This window comes from Corythoichthys intestinalis, chromosome 15 (assembly GCF_030265065.1).
Source record: "Corythoichthys intestinalis isolate RoL2023-P3 chromosome 15, ASM3026506v1, whole genome shotgun sequence".
NCBI classification, from domain to species: domain Eukaryota; kingdom Metazoa; phylum Chordata; class Actinopteri; order Syngnathiformes; family Syngnathidae; genus Corythoichthys; species Corythoichthys intestinalis.
Window position 1 is genome coordinate 41,194,979 of NC_080409.1, and position 19,706 is coordinate 41,214,684.

At 39.4% G+C, this 19,706-nt stretch overlaps 1 protein-coding gene across 4 annotated transcripts in view; it reads left to right on the forward strand.

The window, feature by feature from the left end:
- fermt2 (FERM domain containing kindlin 2) overlaps positions 1-19,706 on the forward strand; it is an 82,873-nt gene that overhangs the window by 27,520 nt on the left and 35,647 nt on the right. For all 4 annotated transcript variants that reach the window (XM_057858688.1, XM_057858689.1, XM_057858690.1 and 1 more), the window contains exon 3: positions 1,132-1,365. In XM_057858688.1, the coding sequence (XP_057714671.1) occupies positions 1,132-1,365 (234 nt within the window). The remainder of the gene's footprint in view (positions 1-1,131; positions 1,366-19,706) is intronic.

Below are 19,706 nucleotides of genomic sequence, written 5' to 3' on the forward strand. Positions count from 1 at the left end.
TTGATGTATGCATTCCATTGGATAAAAGGTATTCCAGCAGAAGGTTAGAGTCGAACACAACCCATTTTTGGATGCCCATACTTTTCCGACTATTGAGGACACCTAAGTTGAATTTTTCTTTTATCTCATACAATTATTTTAAGTGTTTTTAATTACCTGTGGGTTCAATTCTCCACCCTGATGACCTTGCCTAAGTGTCCTTGAGCAAGATACTGAACCCCACGTTGCTCCTGGTGCTGCGTCACCAGTAGGTAGATGGCGAGATAGTGTAAAGCGCTTTGAGCGCCTTGAAAGGTAGAAAAGCGCTATATAAGTATAACACCATAACACCACCTGACATGTTTCGGCGAACACCTCCGCCTTCATCAGAGAGTCACTGGTGTTGGTGTGACGCGTCTTTATCAGCTGATGAATGAAGGCGTGACTTACCTGTCAGATTGACAGGTGAGTCACGCCCTCTGCCGTTCACTTTTCCAGGATGGTGGTCCAGGTAGTAGAGAGAATGTAAGCCCCCTCGTCCCTGTTGATGCGTCCTCAGGCCGCGCTTGCGGATCTTAAAGGCCTCCCTGATCCAGCCCTGATGTTTGTTTTCTTCGGCGTGGATGACTCTGGCCTTTTTCCATTCCATAATGTGGTTTTCCTTTTTTCGGTGATGGCTGACTTGTGATGTTCCTGTTGTGCCTGTTCTTTTATTGCCCTTGTATGTCTCAGCATTGTCTCCTTCTCACACTTCTTCTTGTCTTCTGTTTTTCTTGTAATAAATCTCCTCCCTGTCTCCCCAATTTATGATTTATTGCATGGAATTTCATATATGAAGTTACATTTGTTTTCTGGGTGGATTTTGGATGGACCAATACCTGGGAGGTCAGGTAATTAAAACAACTTAAAACTGTTGTCTGGGATAAAAGAAAAAAAAAACTAATCTATAAGTGTAGACAACTTAAAACTGTTGTCTGGGATAAAAGAAAAAAATTAACTAATCTATAAGTGTAGACAAAATGAACTCGGTACAACTATTGAGCACACCTGTATAGAAGTCGCACTTATTAATTTTCAATAGAAAATCTAACAGCTTCTCATTTTGTTTTTTTTTTTACACTTCCATTCTAACATTTCATTTTTCACCTCCAGATGTGAAAAAGGACTGGTCAGACCACGCGCTGTGGTGGGAGAAGAAGAAGACGTGGCTACTGAAGACCCACTGGACTCTGGATAAGTATGGCATCCAGGCCGATGCCAGACTGCTCTTCACACCACAGCACAAGCTTCTGCGCCTGCAGCTGCCCAACATGAAGCACATGAAAGTCAAGGTCAACTTCTCCGACAGAGTCTTCAAAGCAGTCTCTGATATCTGCAAGACGTTCAGTAAGTGGAATGCTATCATTCTTAATATATTGCAGAATCATGTGCTGTTCTGGGATCCCCGCCACTAGTGTTTACCCAACAAGCTCAGTCAGCTTTGCCAACTAGTAGTTCAATGTTTGCCCTGGACTCATTTTCTTGGAAACCGGGCTCCATCTTGTCTTGTGCTTATGTTTGGTAAACTGACATTATCATTTTTGGCCTGGAACACAGCAGAGTAGGAATAAACGTGAATATGAAACACCTACTCACTGGATTACTCCCAGATCAAGTGCATGTTATCACTGTCGAATGTCTGTGTAGCTTCTCATAGAAAAGTGTGCTGCTTTCGACACTGCAGGACAGGAGTTTGTATCAGGAGTTAAATTTCACAGCACGAATACAAAGATTTGGAATACCTATACACGCGGCTCCCTTGTGAACCACGGAATTTACATGTTAAATTCAACCCTGTCGCGTCAGTAGCCTATGTTTGACACAGATCAATGAAACCGCGCCAGTGTCAGAGTAAAAGGGACTGACATCCCTTGGATTACACTATCCTATTGGATACTTCTTAGTCAGAGGTTAGCCACCCTTAACCTTCTACCACCCACTTTTCCTTGGCCTCTAATACCCACTAAGAATCTGTCCATCATAGTGGTTCACCCACGGCACACCTGTTACGTGTTCTATGCTGGACTGCATTTAGCAGGCCAGTATGATCATGTGGCAATGCTCCTGTTCTTTTCATGTTTTTTAGGATCTCTTAATTTGCAGCTGTTGAGAATTCACTTCAACTGGACAGCTTCTCCAGGCTATGGCACAAAAAGAGAAAATGACACATTTTTATGGAGTGTAGCGAGCCACAGATTTTGAAAGGCAAGGAATGGGAGAGAAAAAGGAGTGTAGCTTTGGCTGGGGCCGCCCTGGTTGGGAATGTGTCTGTAATGTATCTATTTTCGCCACATAAAATTTCAAGACAAATTGTCTTTGGCAGACTCAATGCATGCCGAACCGTTGCAGGATTTGGAAGGTGGCACTCGATATGTTGGGATGAAAAACGCATAGATGAGCGTGATATTTGTAAGAGTTGTGGTCAGAAATAATAAAACTGGAAGAATATCGGGAGCATGTTCCAATACTGTGTTCAATCAACAAATTGGCACCAATCCCCAATTCTGCGATGTAAACTAGCTATAATTTCCCTTCCAGATGTTGTTATCACTAGCCAAAAATCCTTAACATGGAGACTCCCATTCACAAGTGTCGGAAATCCAAAGAACACTCCCACCATTAAAAAAAATAAATAAATAAAATAAAAACAAATAAATAAATAAAAAGGTTCCCAAGTTCATGGGCAGTTTAACATAGAAATGGTTCTATATGACTTGCGATGAGGATGTGCGCTTTTAAAGGGATCCACAGATAGAAAGACTTGTAGTTCTTTATTATTACGAGTTAAAAAAATGTTATATGAAAACCCCACCTGATGTTTTTGTTTTTATACAATTTGTAAAATTAGTTTAAATAGTAGGTTGCCATTGTTGTTGACGTCGCAGGGCGGTGACAACACATGGTTACGCTGCCGGGCTTCCAGAATATGACTTAAGCGACATAAACATGTCATCTGTTCAACCCTTTCAATTTGAACCCAAAAAGAACATTAATGAGCATGACAGCACTGTGGATATTTCACAAAACGAGCAGCAAAAACAAAATGAACAGGAAAGATGGGATGAGACGAGACAAGAGTATGACAAAACCGGTGTTCTGTCAAAATGTGCTACACTGGCAAAACGTGCTACAAGAGGCGAATTTGATACCCAAAGTACTTCCGTGCGCTTTCAGCTTGTTTTGTTTAGATACATACAGACAGCACATACTAAAGATGCCTTAAGAAAATACTTAAACGTAGTAATATCAAATAAGGGTGCTTTAATTACGCTAGTTGACTAATGTGGTCAACAGATCAACAATCTGCTTTAAAGCTACCACAAGAAAATGCAATGCTTAACAGTATGAGAGGGGAAAACATGCAAAAAGCATTTTGAGGCAATGAAAAGGTAATAAAAGACTCAATTATACTCTGGAGCGGCTTATGTGTGAAATTATTAACACATTATTATATCATTTCACATGTTATTTTGGTGTTTTGGAGTGACATTAATGGTTTGGTAAACTTGTTGGCATGTTCTTTATGCTATAGTTATCTGAATAACTATAATAATAACTATAATAAAATAATAGCTATTTTACGTTAAAATACCGGCCACGTTCCCATTTCGTTGTTCATGCATCATGTAACATTATCATACTGCACACTTATTCAGCATGTTGTTCTCTATTGTATTTTTATTTTAAATTGTCTTTCAAGATGACATATCTGTTCTATGTGTTGGATTTTATCAAGTCAATTTCCTCCAAAAGTGCGACTTATACTCCGGTGCGACTTATATGTTTTTTTTTTCCTCTTCGTTGGGCATTTTTTGGCTGGTGCGACCTATAGTCCGAAAAATACGATAAGTACTCGGCACTTTTAACCGCTGTGCGCATGTGTTGGACATCTTGCCCATAGAAGGAATTGCTGTAACCCAGTAGTGTTTGATGAGTGACTGTGACAAACTACGTCACCACCCCAAGCGTCCATTGCACGCATAAAACATGGCGCTCTCCATAGGTCAAAACATGTACTAAATATTGTAGATTTTTAAATCATTGGGAATATTTTATGTTTCGAATAACATTTTTCAGTAAAAGAGAACAATTGTGGCTTATTAGACTAGCCTACAAGTCTATTAGTCCGAGGTTCCCTCTAATACGAACTGTAAAACTTGCATAGTTCCAGCCCGTTTTGACATTTTTTTGTTATTTGGTAAGTGGACTTCAAATGTTCTATGATGCTGTTTCCCAACACTGTCTGTTTTCCACAGAAACAAATCATCTGACTCTAATTAGAACCACCTCCTCGCCCATTTGTCCAGTCAGACATGGGCTCGTCTTGTCTAGACATCCCGGCGTTAACTTCAGTCACCTTTCCCATGTTATAACATCGCACAAAGCACTCTTGTTTACCTTCTTAAAGGTTGAACACACGGTCTTCACAAGTGACGAGCTCATGACCAGAGCTGGGAGTCCAAAGGTGGAGCCAAAAAAAGGGGGCTTCTATTTCCCAGCCGAGTACCACCACTTAACGTAAACAAGAGTCAGGTTGCTCCACTTAAATGCCACATGAACAACTTTGCCTAATATCTGCGTTCACATACACTGATGAAAATACCTGTTAGCAACAAGTAAATGTTATATCTCTCAGAGTTGAAGCTCACAATCTACTTATGTTGCATTCCCTTACTTATATTGATTTAAAAACAAAGGAAATTAATTAACACTAAATCAAACTGAATGAATTCCAATGAAACAAGCACATGGGGAATATTAGAATATTTTGTCTCCTGAGTGGAATAAAGAGGCTTATTTGAGGTGGGACTTGTATTTTGTTAAGTTTTGGTAATGACTTTTAGGCTAGGTTCATACTACAGGTCTTAATGCACAAATCCGATTTTTTGCCATATCTGTTTTTTTGGCGTGCCCATTCAGACTGCCTTTGTCCATTGAGACCGTTCAAGTATCACGCATGAGCAGTAATTCGCAGTCCGAGATGGGTTCAGCAAAGAGGCCCGCATGCGCAGAAGCATCAAAACAAATTACACATGCTAGCTGTATGGCATTCCAGAGTGATCATATTTTGATTTCCAAAAAAAGGACACAAGTAACAGACATTAATAATCTCTGTTTAGTCTTATATTCAAAGTTTATATGGCCTGATAGAACGCATACACGAACGCACATGAGCCTTGACATGTGTGCGTGAAATGACGTGGGTACGTCAATTTGCCCCGACTTGGCCATGTGTGCAATAATGAAATATTGCTCATTCGGTGCACGGAATGAAAATTGTAAGGCTTATTCTGTTCTTCATTTTATATTTTTATGACTGTGGTCAAGACCGCTTCGTGCTTAAAAGCAGAGTTAAGCTAGGCGCTAATGCCTACATGGGTGCCGTCTTTCGTGCTTTTTGGTTTTTGCTGACGTAATTGCTGCATGTATTCCGATTTGGGAGTCTTGACAGTTCAGACCGCCAGTCACGTTCTGAAAAAATGTGGCCCAGATCGGATTTGAACCACATACAAGAGTGACTCAGATCGGATTTGAAATGGTCCACATCTATGCGACTTGTCCCGTTCAGACTGTCAAGTTAATGCCGGACTCGAGTCGGAAAAACACGAAAAAATCGGGATTCATGCATTAAGACCTGTAGTATGAACCTAGCCTTAGTCTCTTAATACTGGGCGATATAATAAAATAAAAATTAAAAAACTATCACAATATGAAAAGTTTTATACCACAATAAGAATATGCCACAATGTCACCAATTTCTAATTATTTTAAAGACTTTGACAGATCCCCCGCCCCCTCACTCTGTTCTTTTCTACTTGTTTTGAATAGGGGTGTGCCATCTTGGCACCCCACGGTTCGATTACGATTCAGGGTGCAACGATTCGATGATTAAACGATGATCACAGCATTGCCAATGATCATGACTATCACGATTATCGATGCATCATCCATTATTAATATATAAAGTAGCAAAATAAATTTATGTCCATTATTGTTTTTCAAATGTCCTAATGATTCAACGCGAACGATGGAATCATGCCCTCACATCAAAAAACTGCCCTTTAGCTGTTTTTTTTTGTTTTGTTTTGTGTTGTTTTTTTAACAAGAAAGTGCAAAAACATTAACCATTTCAAAGGCTGTACTTATTTCTCAACATGCCTGTACAACTCAGCTGATCTTAAGCTGGTCTTTTTCACAAGAAGGTGCAAAAACATTAGCTGTTTCAAAGGCAGTACTTATTCTCAACAATACAATAAAATTTACACTGGTGGAATGAATTCCTCATTTTATGGAAATAAAGTGCCTTTAGAAATAAGACTACATTTGACCAATATACAGGTACAGTGGTACCTCGGCATACGATCGCTTCGACACACGATCTTTTCGACATCCCACGTAAAATTTGACTCGCCAGTTGTTTCTACATCCGACAACATGTTCAAAATACGACAACATGACAGCACAAGAGGGTTCATGTGCTCACCTCTCATAGAGGCACACGGGACATAGCAACACACTAGGGACATTTTCCAATCAACACAACTTGAACCTACTGCTGGACAACTGAAAGCTAAGGAGCAACGAACTATCTCTCGTCCACTCTCACTCTAAAAAAAAGTGGTGCTTGCCGGTCTCATCCACAAATGTATTTTAGAGTCTTTTGAACAGGAGTAAATTTCTCGCTCAGTAACTTCCGCTGCAGCCATCTTAACCTTGTGCACCCCGTTAGGTGTCCGGGCGGCAGACGTGTCTTGAAATTCGTTCCACTAGCATCACACTGTCATAAAGTTACTGGGGAAAATCATCGTTTTTGAACTTTTAAGAATCGTAATCGCATCGTTACGTGTTGAATCTCGCTGAATCTAATAATCGATTTTTTTTTTGGCACACCCTTAGTTTTGTATGATTCACTTAACCGCACAGGTAGGCAGGAGGTGTGACAAATAAGGGTGTAACGGTACATGTATTTGTCTTGAACCGTTTCGGTACGTGGTGCTCGGTTCGGAACGGAGGCGTACCGAACGAGTTTCTGACATAATGTAACCCTTACTTTTCGAGGCTGTGAGTCGATCGGGTTACATTTTCTGTGTGTAGATTATATTTACTTCGTCTTCTCTACTATAATGAGGACCAACACGGTAGGACAGTATAACCCAGAAACGTCAACGGCGCAACAACATGGCCGCCGCGAGAACACAGTGAAACGCGGGCGTTAAAGTCAATCAGCCAATGCACACCAGTCGCAGTGCGGCCGCGTGTTAGACGCGTCCCAGAAGCGGCTCAACACGACGCACGCGAAAAGAACGGCAGAGTTTATTAAATGACGCGAGACGCGACCCTCCTGCGTCAATACTACTACCGGTAGCTAGGATCGGGCAGACCGGAAGTCACTCGTGTAAAAATAAGGCGGATCAGGTCAATTTTCAAACTAATATGCAATCGTAACCCGCTTTTTGAGTCCATCAGATCTCTTGAGTGGTAGATCGGGGCACAGTTGACTTGTCTTTGCTGATTTACTGCTGTCTTCTCTGCTATAATAATAACCAACGCGGCCCCGTGTTCAATACAAAATCCTCCTACTACAACAAAAGAAATAGGAACTAATATTCACATAGGAACTAAAGTTATATAACATGAAATATACAATATAAATGAATACTACATCACATTTGTAAAATATAAACACATAACAAAATAAATAATATCCCATTTTAATAAAATGAAATGAGCTAAAACACCTGTAATTAAATAAGAATAATACACAGATCCTGCTCACACAATTAAATTTATTAATTTCTGTGTGGCGCTTTAACTTGAGAAAATCCACCAATAAAGCTTTTGAAAACTGTTCATAAGAAAAAAAAATGATTCGTTGAGGCATTTCATTTGTAAAATACATGTTAAAATCTTTGTCATTGGGGTTGCTTTTCTCTTTAGCACAGGACTTTTTTTCTTCTTTCTTTCAGAAAGAAAGTTGACCAAAACGCGGGGTCTGAAAGGCAAATTTATTGGATTATCTTTAAATACCCACTACTTTTTGAGCAGAATTCTAGCTTTGTATAGGCTAATGTTCCTATTAAAAGCACAAAGGTGTGTAATAAACAACTAGTACATTTACATTTTGCATTTTGTTTTCTTACTGTACCGAAAATGAACCGGACTGTGACCTCAAAACCGAGGTACGTACCGAACCAAGATTTTTGTGTACCATTACACCCCTAGTGACAAAGTTTTTATGCTGTTGTTGACACTGGAATTCACAGCATGCCTTGCAGTTGAAATTCGTAAAAAGTTAGTATTAATTGATTATTGTTGTTTTTTATTTTATTAGTGGCTAATTGTTTCCCTATGTGGTAGTAGTAAGTATGTGTGTTAATTCGCCTCTTAACCTAATAATTATCAGTAACTGTTTGTTCTATTTATGCAGCATGAGTTTGGGTTGTGTGGTCATGTTAAGGTTGACCAGCATGAAGTCACACTTAAATTTGATTTGCAAATGATCTATTATTCCTCAAAATCTTTATCAGTTTTTGAATCGTATTATTGTTTTTGTGTGTGTGAAAAATTTGCTGTTTCAGCTTAAGTGGCCATCTAAGTGGTGTGGCTGACCGTTTTGACATTCTTTGATGGATGTTCTTTGGTTCAGTTCACCTAAGGTGTCTGCTCAGGGTGACTGCCATCTATTGTCATAACAATGTGCTTGGGATTCAGCACAAAGTCATGTTTTGATCTTTGTCTTTTTCTTGCTTTTGTTGGTATTTCTTTCTTTTAAAAAACATTTTCTAGACACAAAGGCTTTATTTTAATCCAGGCCGGGAAATCATAATGTAATGTATGATACCAATGTCTTTCGTCCGTTATGTAAACTGACTGCAACCTTAGTCCGCATTTTATTAAGCTCATTGTAATTCATTCCAGCACTATTAGTCCATTAGCAAGAAAGCTAATGAGTCGGGCAGCGAGGGTATTTGAGGGAAATATCAGAAAAGGAGCAATCCTCCCTGTTTTTACACCATCTATGGTGTTTTTCATTTTATCTGTGCTTGTGCTCATGCTCTGTAAATTTAGAATTTGACGGTGTAGTGATTGGCTTTAGTCACTGCAGTGAATCATGTGTTCCAGGGAGCTCACATCTCCAGCGAAGATTTTTTAAATTTTTTTTTTCTTCATTGCTGGAACTAAGTCAAACCCTCAGCTCTGGCTGTAGGCCTGCTCACTCCCACAAGTCTGCTGGATGCAAGATTGACTCTTCTTTTGGAGGTGTCAATTCCGCTAATGGACCTTGTTTTTTGTCTGTAAGCGTCAACATTTTAGGCCGCAAGTATGTGGCAAATATTGAAACTTTTTTTTCCCCGCTAGCTCGTGAAGTATTATGAACCTATAATTCAACGTAGTCATACTGGGTCTGTCAGCAATAAATCAGAAAAAGTCACGCACTTCTCTATTGTTCCTCTGCCAGGTAAATTCTGCTTCTGCTTGCATTTTATTTGAATTTTTTCTGCAACAACATCATCATGACCATTTATCCTTTTTCTCCGCCTGCTAAAATGAGTGAAATTGTGGTACTGGGAGTCTCTCTCAGAAACATGTAGTCATTTACATAATTATGTTAAGATTAGTTGTACAACTGAAAAGCAAACAAGAGTACATTACAGTACAAATCCTTATTATAATTGGGGTAATCTTATGTATCACGCAAGTGTTAAAGTTAACTATTGTTAAAGGGATCCACGGATAGAAAGACTTGTAGTTCTTAAAAGATAAACGTTATTCTGAGTTAAAATAGTTTGGTATTGAAACCCCTCCTGATGTTTTTGGTTTTATACAACTTGTAAAATTAGTTTAAGTAGTAGGTCGCCATTGTTGTTGACGTCGCAGGGCGGGGACGTCACATGGTTACGCTGCTGGGCTTCCAGAGTATGACTAGCGACATAAACATCCACAACCCTTTCAGTTTGAACCCAAGAGGAACATTAATGAGCATGACAGCACTGTCAATATTTTACAAAATGAGCAGCAAAAGCAAAATGAACAGGAAAGACGGGATGAGATGAGACGAGAGTAGGGGAAAAACGGTGTTCTGCCAAAATGTGCTACACGAAACGTCCTACAAGAGGCGAATTTGACACCAGAAGTATAACCGTGCGCTTTCGGCTTGTTTTGTTTAGATGCATATAGACAGAACATACTAAAGATGCCTACTTAAACGTAGTAATATCAAATAATGGTGGTTTAAATATGCTATGTGACTAATGTGGTCAACTGATCAACAATCTGCAACACAATGCTTAAAAGTATGAGATCGAAACACATGCAAAAAGTATTTTGAGGCAATGAAAAGGTATAAAAGACTCAATGAAAACACAAATAGTAACTACTCGCCGCGTTTAACCGATAAGCGCATTTGTTGGATGTGTTGCCGCGTAGAAGGAATTGCAGTAACCTGGAAGTATTCGTCGAGTGCCAGTGACAATCTACGTCAGGGGTCGCCATCTGCCGGGCCGCGGACCGGTACTGGTCCGTGGCGCATTTGCTACCGGGCCGCACAGAAATAATTATTTATTAACGACCGCATTCTGGCCGAATTAACCCTGTGCCCCTGCTTAACACACCAATATCCCTGTCTATTCTAGATACAGTATACCGGTAATACTACAGGATAGATTAGAATGTTGTCATAGAAATCCATTGGTTGGACTGTTAGCAGTACATCTTGTTTTGTATATATAATATATCTATGTGCGCGTGTCCTCGATAAAAACGTATGACTAAGCCGCAGGCGCAGCACATTTGTTCCCGCAAATAATTAGCCCCCACACGAGCGAAGATGACTGGAAAACAGACGACTTTTGAGAGATTTTTCCACGGCGAAAAGGGCATCTGACGAGCCAGAAGATGAGCCTACAACCTCGAAGACCCACGAACTGCGAAGGAGTGGATTCGTGACCCGTTTGTGAATAAACCGAGTGATTCGAGCATGTCTGTACACCAGGAGGATCAGCTTGTAGAGATCGCAAATGACGGCGACCTTAAACGTGCATTTGAGACAACAACTCTACCGTGGTTCTGAATTAACGTCATACTGGAATATCCTGACATTGCTACGAGACCACTGAAAACCTTGCTACAATTTCATCCATCGTATCTTTGTGAAGCGGGCTTCTTAATTAATGCTTAACGACACGACGAAGTCGTTAATGGTGAAAGAGCGGTGTGCAGTTCTTGTGTGTAGCTAACATGGCAGGATGTGTCTGAGAACTTTTCTACATGTTAATCCATGATCAAACGTAAGATAATATTCCTTTCTTATAAGAAAGTTTGTAGTGTTTACTTTGGAATCGCTGCATTCGCGGCCATTTTTAACATTACGCGCATGCGCAGAACTGCATAGTTGCAATTTTTGATGGGTTGCAAAATTTGTCAGAAGACCAGTCCGTGAAAAAAAGACTCAAATAACACCGGTCAGTGGTGCAAACAAGGTTGGGGACCCCTGATCTACGTCATCGCCCCGAGCTCCCATTGCGCACTTAAAACATGGCGCCCTCCGTAGGTCAACACATGTACTATACTGTATATTATAGATTTTTAAATCAATGCAATATTTTATGTTTCTAATAACATATTTTAGTAAATTCGGAGGTTCTCTTTAATACAAGGGATTGCATTTCGTCTCAATTTCCTGAAACAGTTTCACAATTAAGCATTTTTTAGAGGCAATTCATGTTTTATGGTCACCATCTCAGTTCAATTTGTCCTGGCTTCATTAAAAAAAACTCCACAGACAAGCCAAGGAGGGGGAAAAAAAACTTTTTTTTTAAAACTTACGGAGCTGAGGTCATGAACTATAGTACACGTAGAACAGCAACTTGTACCATTTTTCTGTTCTATTGTTCTTTTTACACTTTTCCCTCTTTTCCATTAATGTTAACGTTTTGTTGCAGCTCCACACAAGGTATAACAAAAAAGCCCCCAAAATATTAAAATCATTTTCCTTGTCCATCAACTTTTTCATCTTATTCATTACACTGCTACCTGCCAGTGACTGATTTACAACTAAAATATGCTCACTGACTTTCAAGTCTTGGCCATTACGTTGGCCTACGTATCCATTATTTGGTTTGTTGTGGGGGGAAAATCGCGTTTATAGTTATTTCACCCCCATTATTTCTCAGTAGTAAGTTAAATGCCACGTGTCTCTCAAAACACACTCACACTTAAGTGCGCGTGTGCGTGCATGTGCTGAAGCCCAGCTCAGTGGGTCTAAAGCTCGGCAGCACGCCTAAAGCTCACATGGCTGTATAAGGGCAAATGGATTGTACTTTAACGCAGCGGCGGCGAAGCCAGAAGAGGAGGAGAGAGTGAGAGTGAGCGAACTCCCATCTGGTAGTTTTTAATACCCCTGGAATGCTTTTGCTTTAGTTACACAAAGCAAACACGGAGCTTTTCTGCTACCATGTTCTCTCTCTGTTCACGCTTCCCTAAACAGTCTCTTCAATCACACAGCCTCATCCATTATCGTAATGTAAGACGAACAGTAGTTTAGAGGTTCTATGTTTGCATCTCAACTCTGGCATTCCTTTGTGGTGGCTTTTTCTTATCGGGTTTGCATGGGTTTTCTTAAGGTAAACTGGCGTCCTCGGGCATACCAAGTACTCGTACAAGCATTTAAGCAGAGGTGGGTATAGTAGCCAAAAATGTTACTCAAGTAATGCCCCTTTCCCACTGAAACTAGTGGGTCAACGTGCGTTTTTTCCAAGCCGATGTAACCCACTAGCAATTGGCATTTGGCACCTTTCCCATTGACAAAAAAAAGCCGTGTCTTTTCAAATTTTTTTTCCACCCGTCCAACCCCTAACCCCTCCTCAGCTGTGCTTAAGGTTACGTGACGTCACCACGCTAAGATGCACGTCGACAAGTGCAACCGAATTCATTCAGTTCAAGGAAGTAAACAATGCAGAGCAACATGGAAGCCTTCTTTCTCCACAGATGGAAAGGAGCAGGCAGGTCTCATCATCTTTCCAATGCTGGGACATCTTGTTCAATGTGGTGTGCTACTGGCTCCTTCTTCTTCTACTAACTTTGTTGTGAGCAGCGATGTTACTACGGTTGTGGGGCGTGTTAAATGGGAGGCGACTGGTACGTTGTTATAACGCATCACGTACAGTAAGAGCCTACGTCACCACGTAGATTAGGGTGTTGACTGTTGACCCGGGATTTTGCTTTCACACTGCATGACGATCAGAGCCGAGGTGATTTTAACGCGGGTCGCTTGGCGGGTTGCTGCACCTTTCCCACTGCCACCAAAAGCCGATTGTTAGTGGGTTGACATGGGTTTTTTGGCCAGTGGGAAAGTGGTATAAGAGTAGCGTTACTGCAAAATACTATTACTCAAGTAGAAGTAAAAGTACCATATTTTCCGCACTATATGGCGCACTTCAAAGCCTTAAATTTTCTCAAAAGCTGACAGTGCACCTTATAATCCGGTGCGCCTTTTATATGAATAAATATTGAGCCGCAACAGGGACCAAAAAGACAAAAAATTCCCCCAAAATTTGAATAAATAGTTTTATATTTGATAATTCATCATAAGCAGCAGGTATAGTCATTGGCATTTTTGGCCTTTATAAATGCTCTGGTCAAATACAGTGCATACATTGCAAACAGGGGGAAAATTATAACCCATCTAACACAAAAAGTGTGACTGTGGAAAAGAAAAAAGTTCCCCTCCACTATGTGATATAAATATTAATTGCACTACATGTTATACCTTGCTGTTGTATTACTGTTTTGTTGACATTCCCTTTAGCGCAGCGCCGTCTAATCGATGCATAAAATAACCCCAGCCTATACTGTAGCATTTATTCTATGCACCTTATAATGCGGTGCGCCTTATATATGGGAAAGTATTTAAAATATGTCATTCATTGAAGGTGCGCCTTACAATCCGGTGCACCTTATAGTGCGGAAAATACGGTAGTCATCCAAAAAATGTACTCAAGTACAAGTAAAAAAGTTTTTGGATAAAAGAACACTCAAGTCATAAGTAACATTGTGAGTAACTGCTTTTCTCAACACAAAGTTATCTATATGAACTGTTGTTAAAATGATACTGTAAAATAACCCGTTACATAACCACATTAAGCCAAAGCAGTACAAAAAAAAAAAAGGGGGGGGGGGTCATTGAATTCGGCCGAGAGAAAAAGAATGATAGAAATGAAGTATTATTTGTCCAAAGAGCATGAGTGCCCTCTAGTGGAGAAAATAGTTTGACTAGTGAATAGTTCCTTTCTACCGTATTTTTCGGACTACAAGTCGCACCTGAGTATAAGTCGCACCAGCCATAAAATGCCCAACAAAGAGAAAAAAAACATATACAAGTCGCACTAGAGTATAAGTCGCATTTTGGGGGGGGGAATTTACTTGATAAAATCCAACACATAGAACAGACATGTCATCTTGAAAGGCAATTTAATATAAAAATACAATAGAGAACATTCTGAATAAGTGTACAGTGTAAAGTGCATGAACAACGAAATGCAAATATACTGTCCTCACCAGGACGCTACGGCTCGGTCCTGGCTATTCAGCGGGCTAAACTCCCAAATGACGACGCTGGATGTCCGTATAATTTAATGAATCAATTTCGTCCTCGATACCAAACAGGTTTGCATTGACGTAAATAAATGATAATTGGGTGCTTTTACAGCAATGACGTGACACAAACGGTTAGCATGCGTTCGCTAGCATTAGCACATCGTTCAAACAACCACACAACTGGCTCTAAGTGTCCGATCGCAGGTGGAAAACACACAACAACAACAGAAAAGATGATACACACAGGTGTTGCCGCTGTAACGATATTTTACAAGCATAAACAATGAACGAAGGTTCACAGCCGTGTTTCTCTCTCACTAACTCGCCCACTCAGTCAGAGCTACGTAGCTGTCTGTCTTCTTCTGGCTTGTGAGCGCTCTTCTTCATGTAAACAAGTGCAAGTGCGCCCCCACGTGGGCATGAACACGCCACAAACTAAAAGCATGCATTTCAATATAAAAAAAGTCAATAATACAATTGAACACACATTGCCAAAGGCAGAACGCAAACGTGGCCATAGCTATTAAGTTATTAAGATAACTATAGCATAAAGAACATGCTAACAAGTTTACCAAACCATCAGTGTCACTCCAAAACACCAAAATAACATGTGAAATGATATCATAATGTGTTAATAATTTCACACATAAGTCGCTCCTGAGTATAAGTCGCACCCCCAGCCAAACTATGAAAAAAAAAAAAAATCGACTTATAGTCCGAAACATACGGTAGTTACTATTATGAAATTAAAAGGACATGTCTCCGTTTTTCCGTGGTCAATCGGCGCCAAATAAAAACTGGGAAAGAGGTTTAAATCCGCGCTTTCAAGTCATGTTGAGGGCAGTGCTTTATGTCAAATACTTAATACGGTGCTTAAAGACGCCTGTGATTGAACAGGCTTGCGTGATCATAAAACGGCAAGCTTGCGTCTGATTGGCCTAATGGAGTCATGTGATTGCGACGTCTCGTTGAAGAAATTGGTAGAGGTACTCTTTGCGTTGCTGGCAAAAAAAAAAAAAAACAAACTAATATGTAGAATACAGAGGAAAAATTGAACGACTCTTATGTAGCCCAAAGTAGCGGAGTGAGAGTAGCGTTTTTTCCTCTCAAATCTACTCAAGTAACAGTAAAAAGTATGGCTTAGTCAATTTTGGGGAACCTCAACATTCTTGTAGTTGTAGTAGCAAAATAGTTCTTGATTTTGCTCTGGCTGGATGATGTCAAATATAAAAATCTTGTTTTGGGGGGCATCTGAACTATATTGAACTGACAGTATGAGGTTCATTTAAGCAAGAATTAACCCTTGTCTCAAAAAGGATTTTGCCATCATCTTTTGTCTTTAAGCAACTGAAACTTATTTTAGATGGGACAGCTACGGTGCTTTAATTCCGAAAATATGACGGGAACTGTCAAAACGCTATGTAAAAACAAAAAAAATACAAAGCTGCCAAGCATGCATTTCATCTCCAAGGAGTAAACAATCTACCAACATCAGATTTACATACACAAGTGTTAACAACAAGGATAATAAAGTGCTCGTGTAGGGTAATCCATTTCCACCAATATTTATTATTTATTTTATTCCACGGACGGCATGGAGGTTTCCCCAGCTGCTGCAGTTATCTGAGTCTGACGATGACGAGTCGCGTCAATGTGTGAATGCACGCAGAAAAGCAAAACGCCTGGACTCCTTTATCCGTTCAATTGGCTGACATACTGACATGTGATCAACAGAGGTAGTTAGCTCTGATTGGTTCAAATATTCATGTTTTCTGAAACAGCAAAAAAAAAAAAGGGGGGGGGGCAATGCAACAGAAAATGGATCAAATCTTTAAGAGCAAGGAAAGAGTTAAAGTGGCCTTTTTATCATATTTAGTTTTATTTGCTCTGATGGGGAGGTTCAGAACATTTTAGCTGTCAATGTGCACTTTGGACTTATATTTGTTCATTTATGTTGGGCTACTTAATATTCATTTCCTTATGATTAAAAAAGTAAATGTTTGCACAATCTTCAAAATATATTCCAGTTCACTCTGCGTAATATAAGTAATTTATACTTATTTTTCTGAATGTATGTTACTTATATCTTTATTATTAAAAAACACAACAAAAAGTAATTGTTTACATTGTCTTACATTTTAATATACATCCTATGTTCTTAAGTAGTTAAAATTGAGATTCGGCATTTAGTATGTGAAGAAATGAGGGAAAATAAAAATCAGGAGGTGGAGGTTGGAGTTATAGCTGTTTTGTTAACTTTTATTTTGCAAATAGTTGAAAAAATACAATTTTGAATGAAAATCAGTTTTTGTATGTGTTATAAACATAACTGACCAAATCGTTTTTTTTTTTTTTTTTTTTTTTTTTTTGCATTTCAGTAGTTTTGACGCCCCCCCCCAAAAAAAAAAAATAAGGGAAAAAAAAGAATGAATGAAAAAAATAAATAAATAAAAATTCTGGCTCTGTGGCGACCTTCATGTCGGGGAGTTCCGGCAAGAAATTCTAACCACTTTCACCCCTGGGGAGTCAATTAGTCAAGGGTATTTACAATTTACTGTACATCCGCGGAAATAAGCTTTGACACTTTTCACCATTCAATTGAATGCGAAAGTCTCAAAACTTATGACCGAGGGCGTAGGACTTTATTCTAAATTGAAATTTTCTTACGGGTAAAAACTGCCTTAGATATCACATCTCTAGCCCTGACATGATGAGGACCACCTCACCACTCCCACTTAAGCCCACCTTCTTGTGACTTATCTGCCTATGCTGAGTGATGCTTCCCTTGCCTCTGAGGCTAGAGGAGAGGGTGGTTTGTGGAGTGGAAATATGCTTCTCTGTTTTAGTCATTATATCAAATTGTGAACGCTTCTTTAAACACACATGCAAGATATGTGTAAATTTCTCCTGCTCAGTAGCAAACCAATAGCACGTCTGCGAGCAAGTTTGAGAAATTGATGGTGAATGTGGGGATGGGATGGTTGAGGTCGCGTCTGGCCTGTCTCACTTGGGGATTACACTCCAAGCAAAGATTTGTGGGGGCCCTGAGAAAAGGGATTTGCCATTTTTCCACTGCTCATGTGCAGCAGCTGTCTCTGCACTTCTTCCCTTCTCAGATATCAATGTTCTGACTCTCTCCATAGTCATTTTTAAACACCAATTTTTAGTAGTAAAACATATTTGTCATTTTAACTGTTGGGGCATCTATGTTCCAACATAGTACATTTAGTAAATTATTGCCAAATGTTCCCATCGGAAATAATGTTAAATGGATCATCTCCTGGTTAAACTGCTTCATGAAACCATTAGGCAATGTTTTAACTAGTGCTGTCAAGAGATTTTTTTTTTTCCCAGGATAAAATGGTACCACAATTGGAAAAACTGCTTCGGAGTTATTCAAATTTTAGCGGCGCATACAACTAAGCCTGTCGCAATATGCAATAATTCCTTTTATCGCGGGATAAATAAAAATGAAGGCAGTAATTTTTCCGCTGCAATTTATTGCCTCACGTGCATGCGCGCGTGCGGCAGACGCGCTGTTAAAAGTTCGGATTCCTCGTTACCAACTGCGCAAAATGCGTTCTTCGTTCCAGGTCCGGCAAAAACTAGAGCCGGAGCCAATCGTTCCCGTTATATCCTATTGTTCAACGTATACCGGCCGCGTCAGTGCTCCGGAGTGACTGTGGACCATTTATGGGGCGCCGGTGTTGTTGACGTGTGGGCGCTCCCGTCAGGAGTGACATTTCACTCGGGGCGGCTATTTTTCGGCACAACGCCGGATATTTACAACGAAGTCCGCCAAAACATTGTTACCGACTTGGCTGCTACGAACAACCTCGCTTTGACAACGAACAGCTGCATCAAACACATCCTGTTTATGAAAGTCGATTGTCATATGCTGGTGTTGTGTAGTAATGAGCAGACGTGACTTCAGCGGCGCTTGCTAACTTTTTTAATGAGCGCACACACTAGATATCATGAAATGGCAAACTAGATGTGCTACGTCCCATGCCATTGGCTACGTGAGCACAGAGTGATTATGGGACACGTAGTCCATATACTACATCGATGAATTCTAAACTGTCATGACTGAATGGAAGTTAAGAAGGCCAAATCAATCCATACCAGTGACTATAGATAATGTTGCAAATATTGTTAATTCAGTACGTGACACAGATGGATTGTGACCACAAATAGGATGTCTTGCTCATGTAGTAAACCTAGCTGCTAAGAGAGCTGGGGTAATCAACAGTGTGCCCTGCCTCACTTTACAAACAGTAAAGATTGGTCTCAGCACTTTTATACAACATTTTCACAGATCAGTAAGAAGTAAGCACATAAATATTATGCACTAAAATGCATGTTTACATGATGGCAATTTAATTTTTGCTCGTTAGCAAAAAAAAAAAAAAAAAAAAACGGGGGGGGGGAATATATATATATATATATATATATATATATATATATATATATATATATATATATATATATATATATATATATTTTTTTTTTTTTTTTACAGAGCATTAAATGTATTGAATCGGATCAAAAATCGTGTCTCCCGTATCAAAAATCATACCAAACCGTGACTTAACTGTATCGTTGCATCCCTATGGAACACCATTGCAGAAGCTATGACGGGAAAATTTTCATTTGCCTAAATGCTTAAGTTATTAAGTGCATTTTTTTTTTTTTTTTTTTTTTTTTTTAAACACATTTTATTTATTCTGTGTTTCTGTGCGGTATCAATATTGTTGTTTTTTACTGAAGAGGCATGGTCTATTGTTTTTAGTTGTGGTTTCTTAAAAAGTATTTTTGAGTTTAAGAGTAAATATTTATCACGTTTAAATGGGTGTACTTGATCTATTAATATATACTGTATTCTCACTGTCAGGGTCCCCCCAGGATTGATAAATCTAAATTCAAGACTTTAAGACCTTTTTTAATGCCATTTCAACTGAAAATTAATACTTTTCTCGCACCCATTATTTAGATAATATTGAATCATATAAAAAAAATAAAATAAAGCACTGAACATCAAATTTAACCTCAATTACCAAGTGTGTTTGACAAAAGAATGCACATTTACCGAA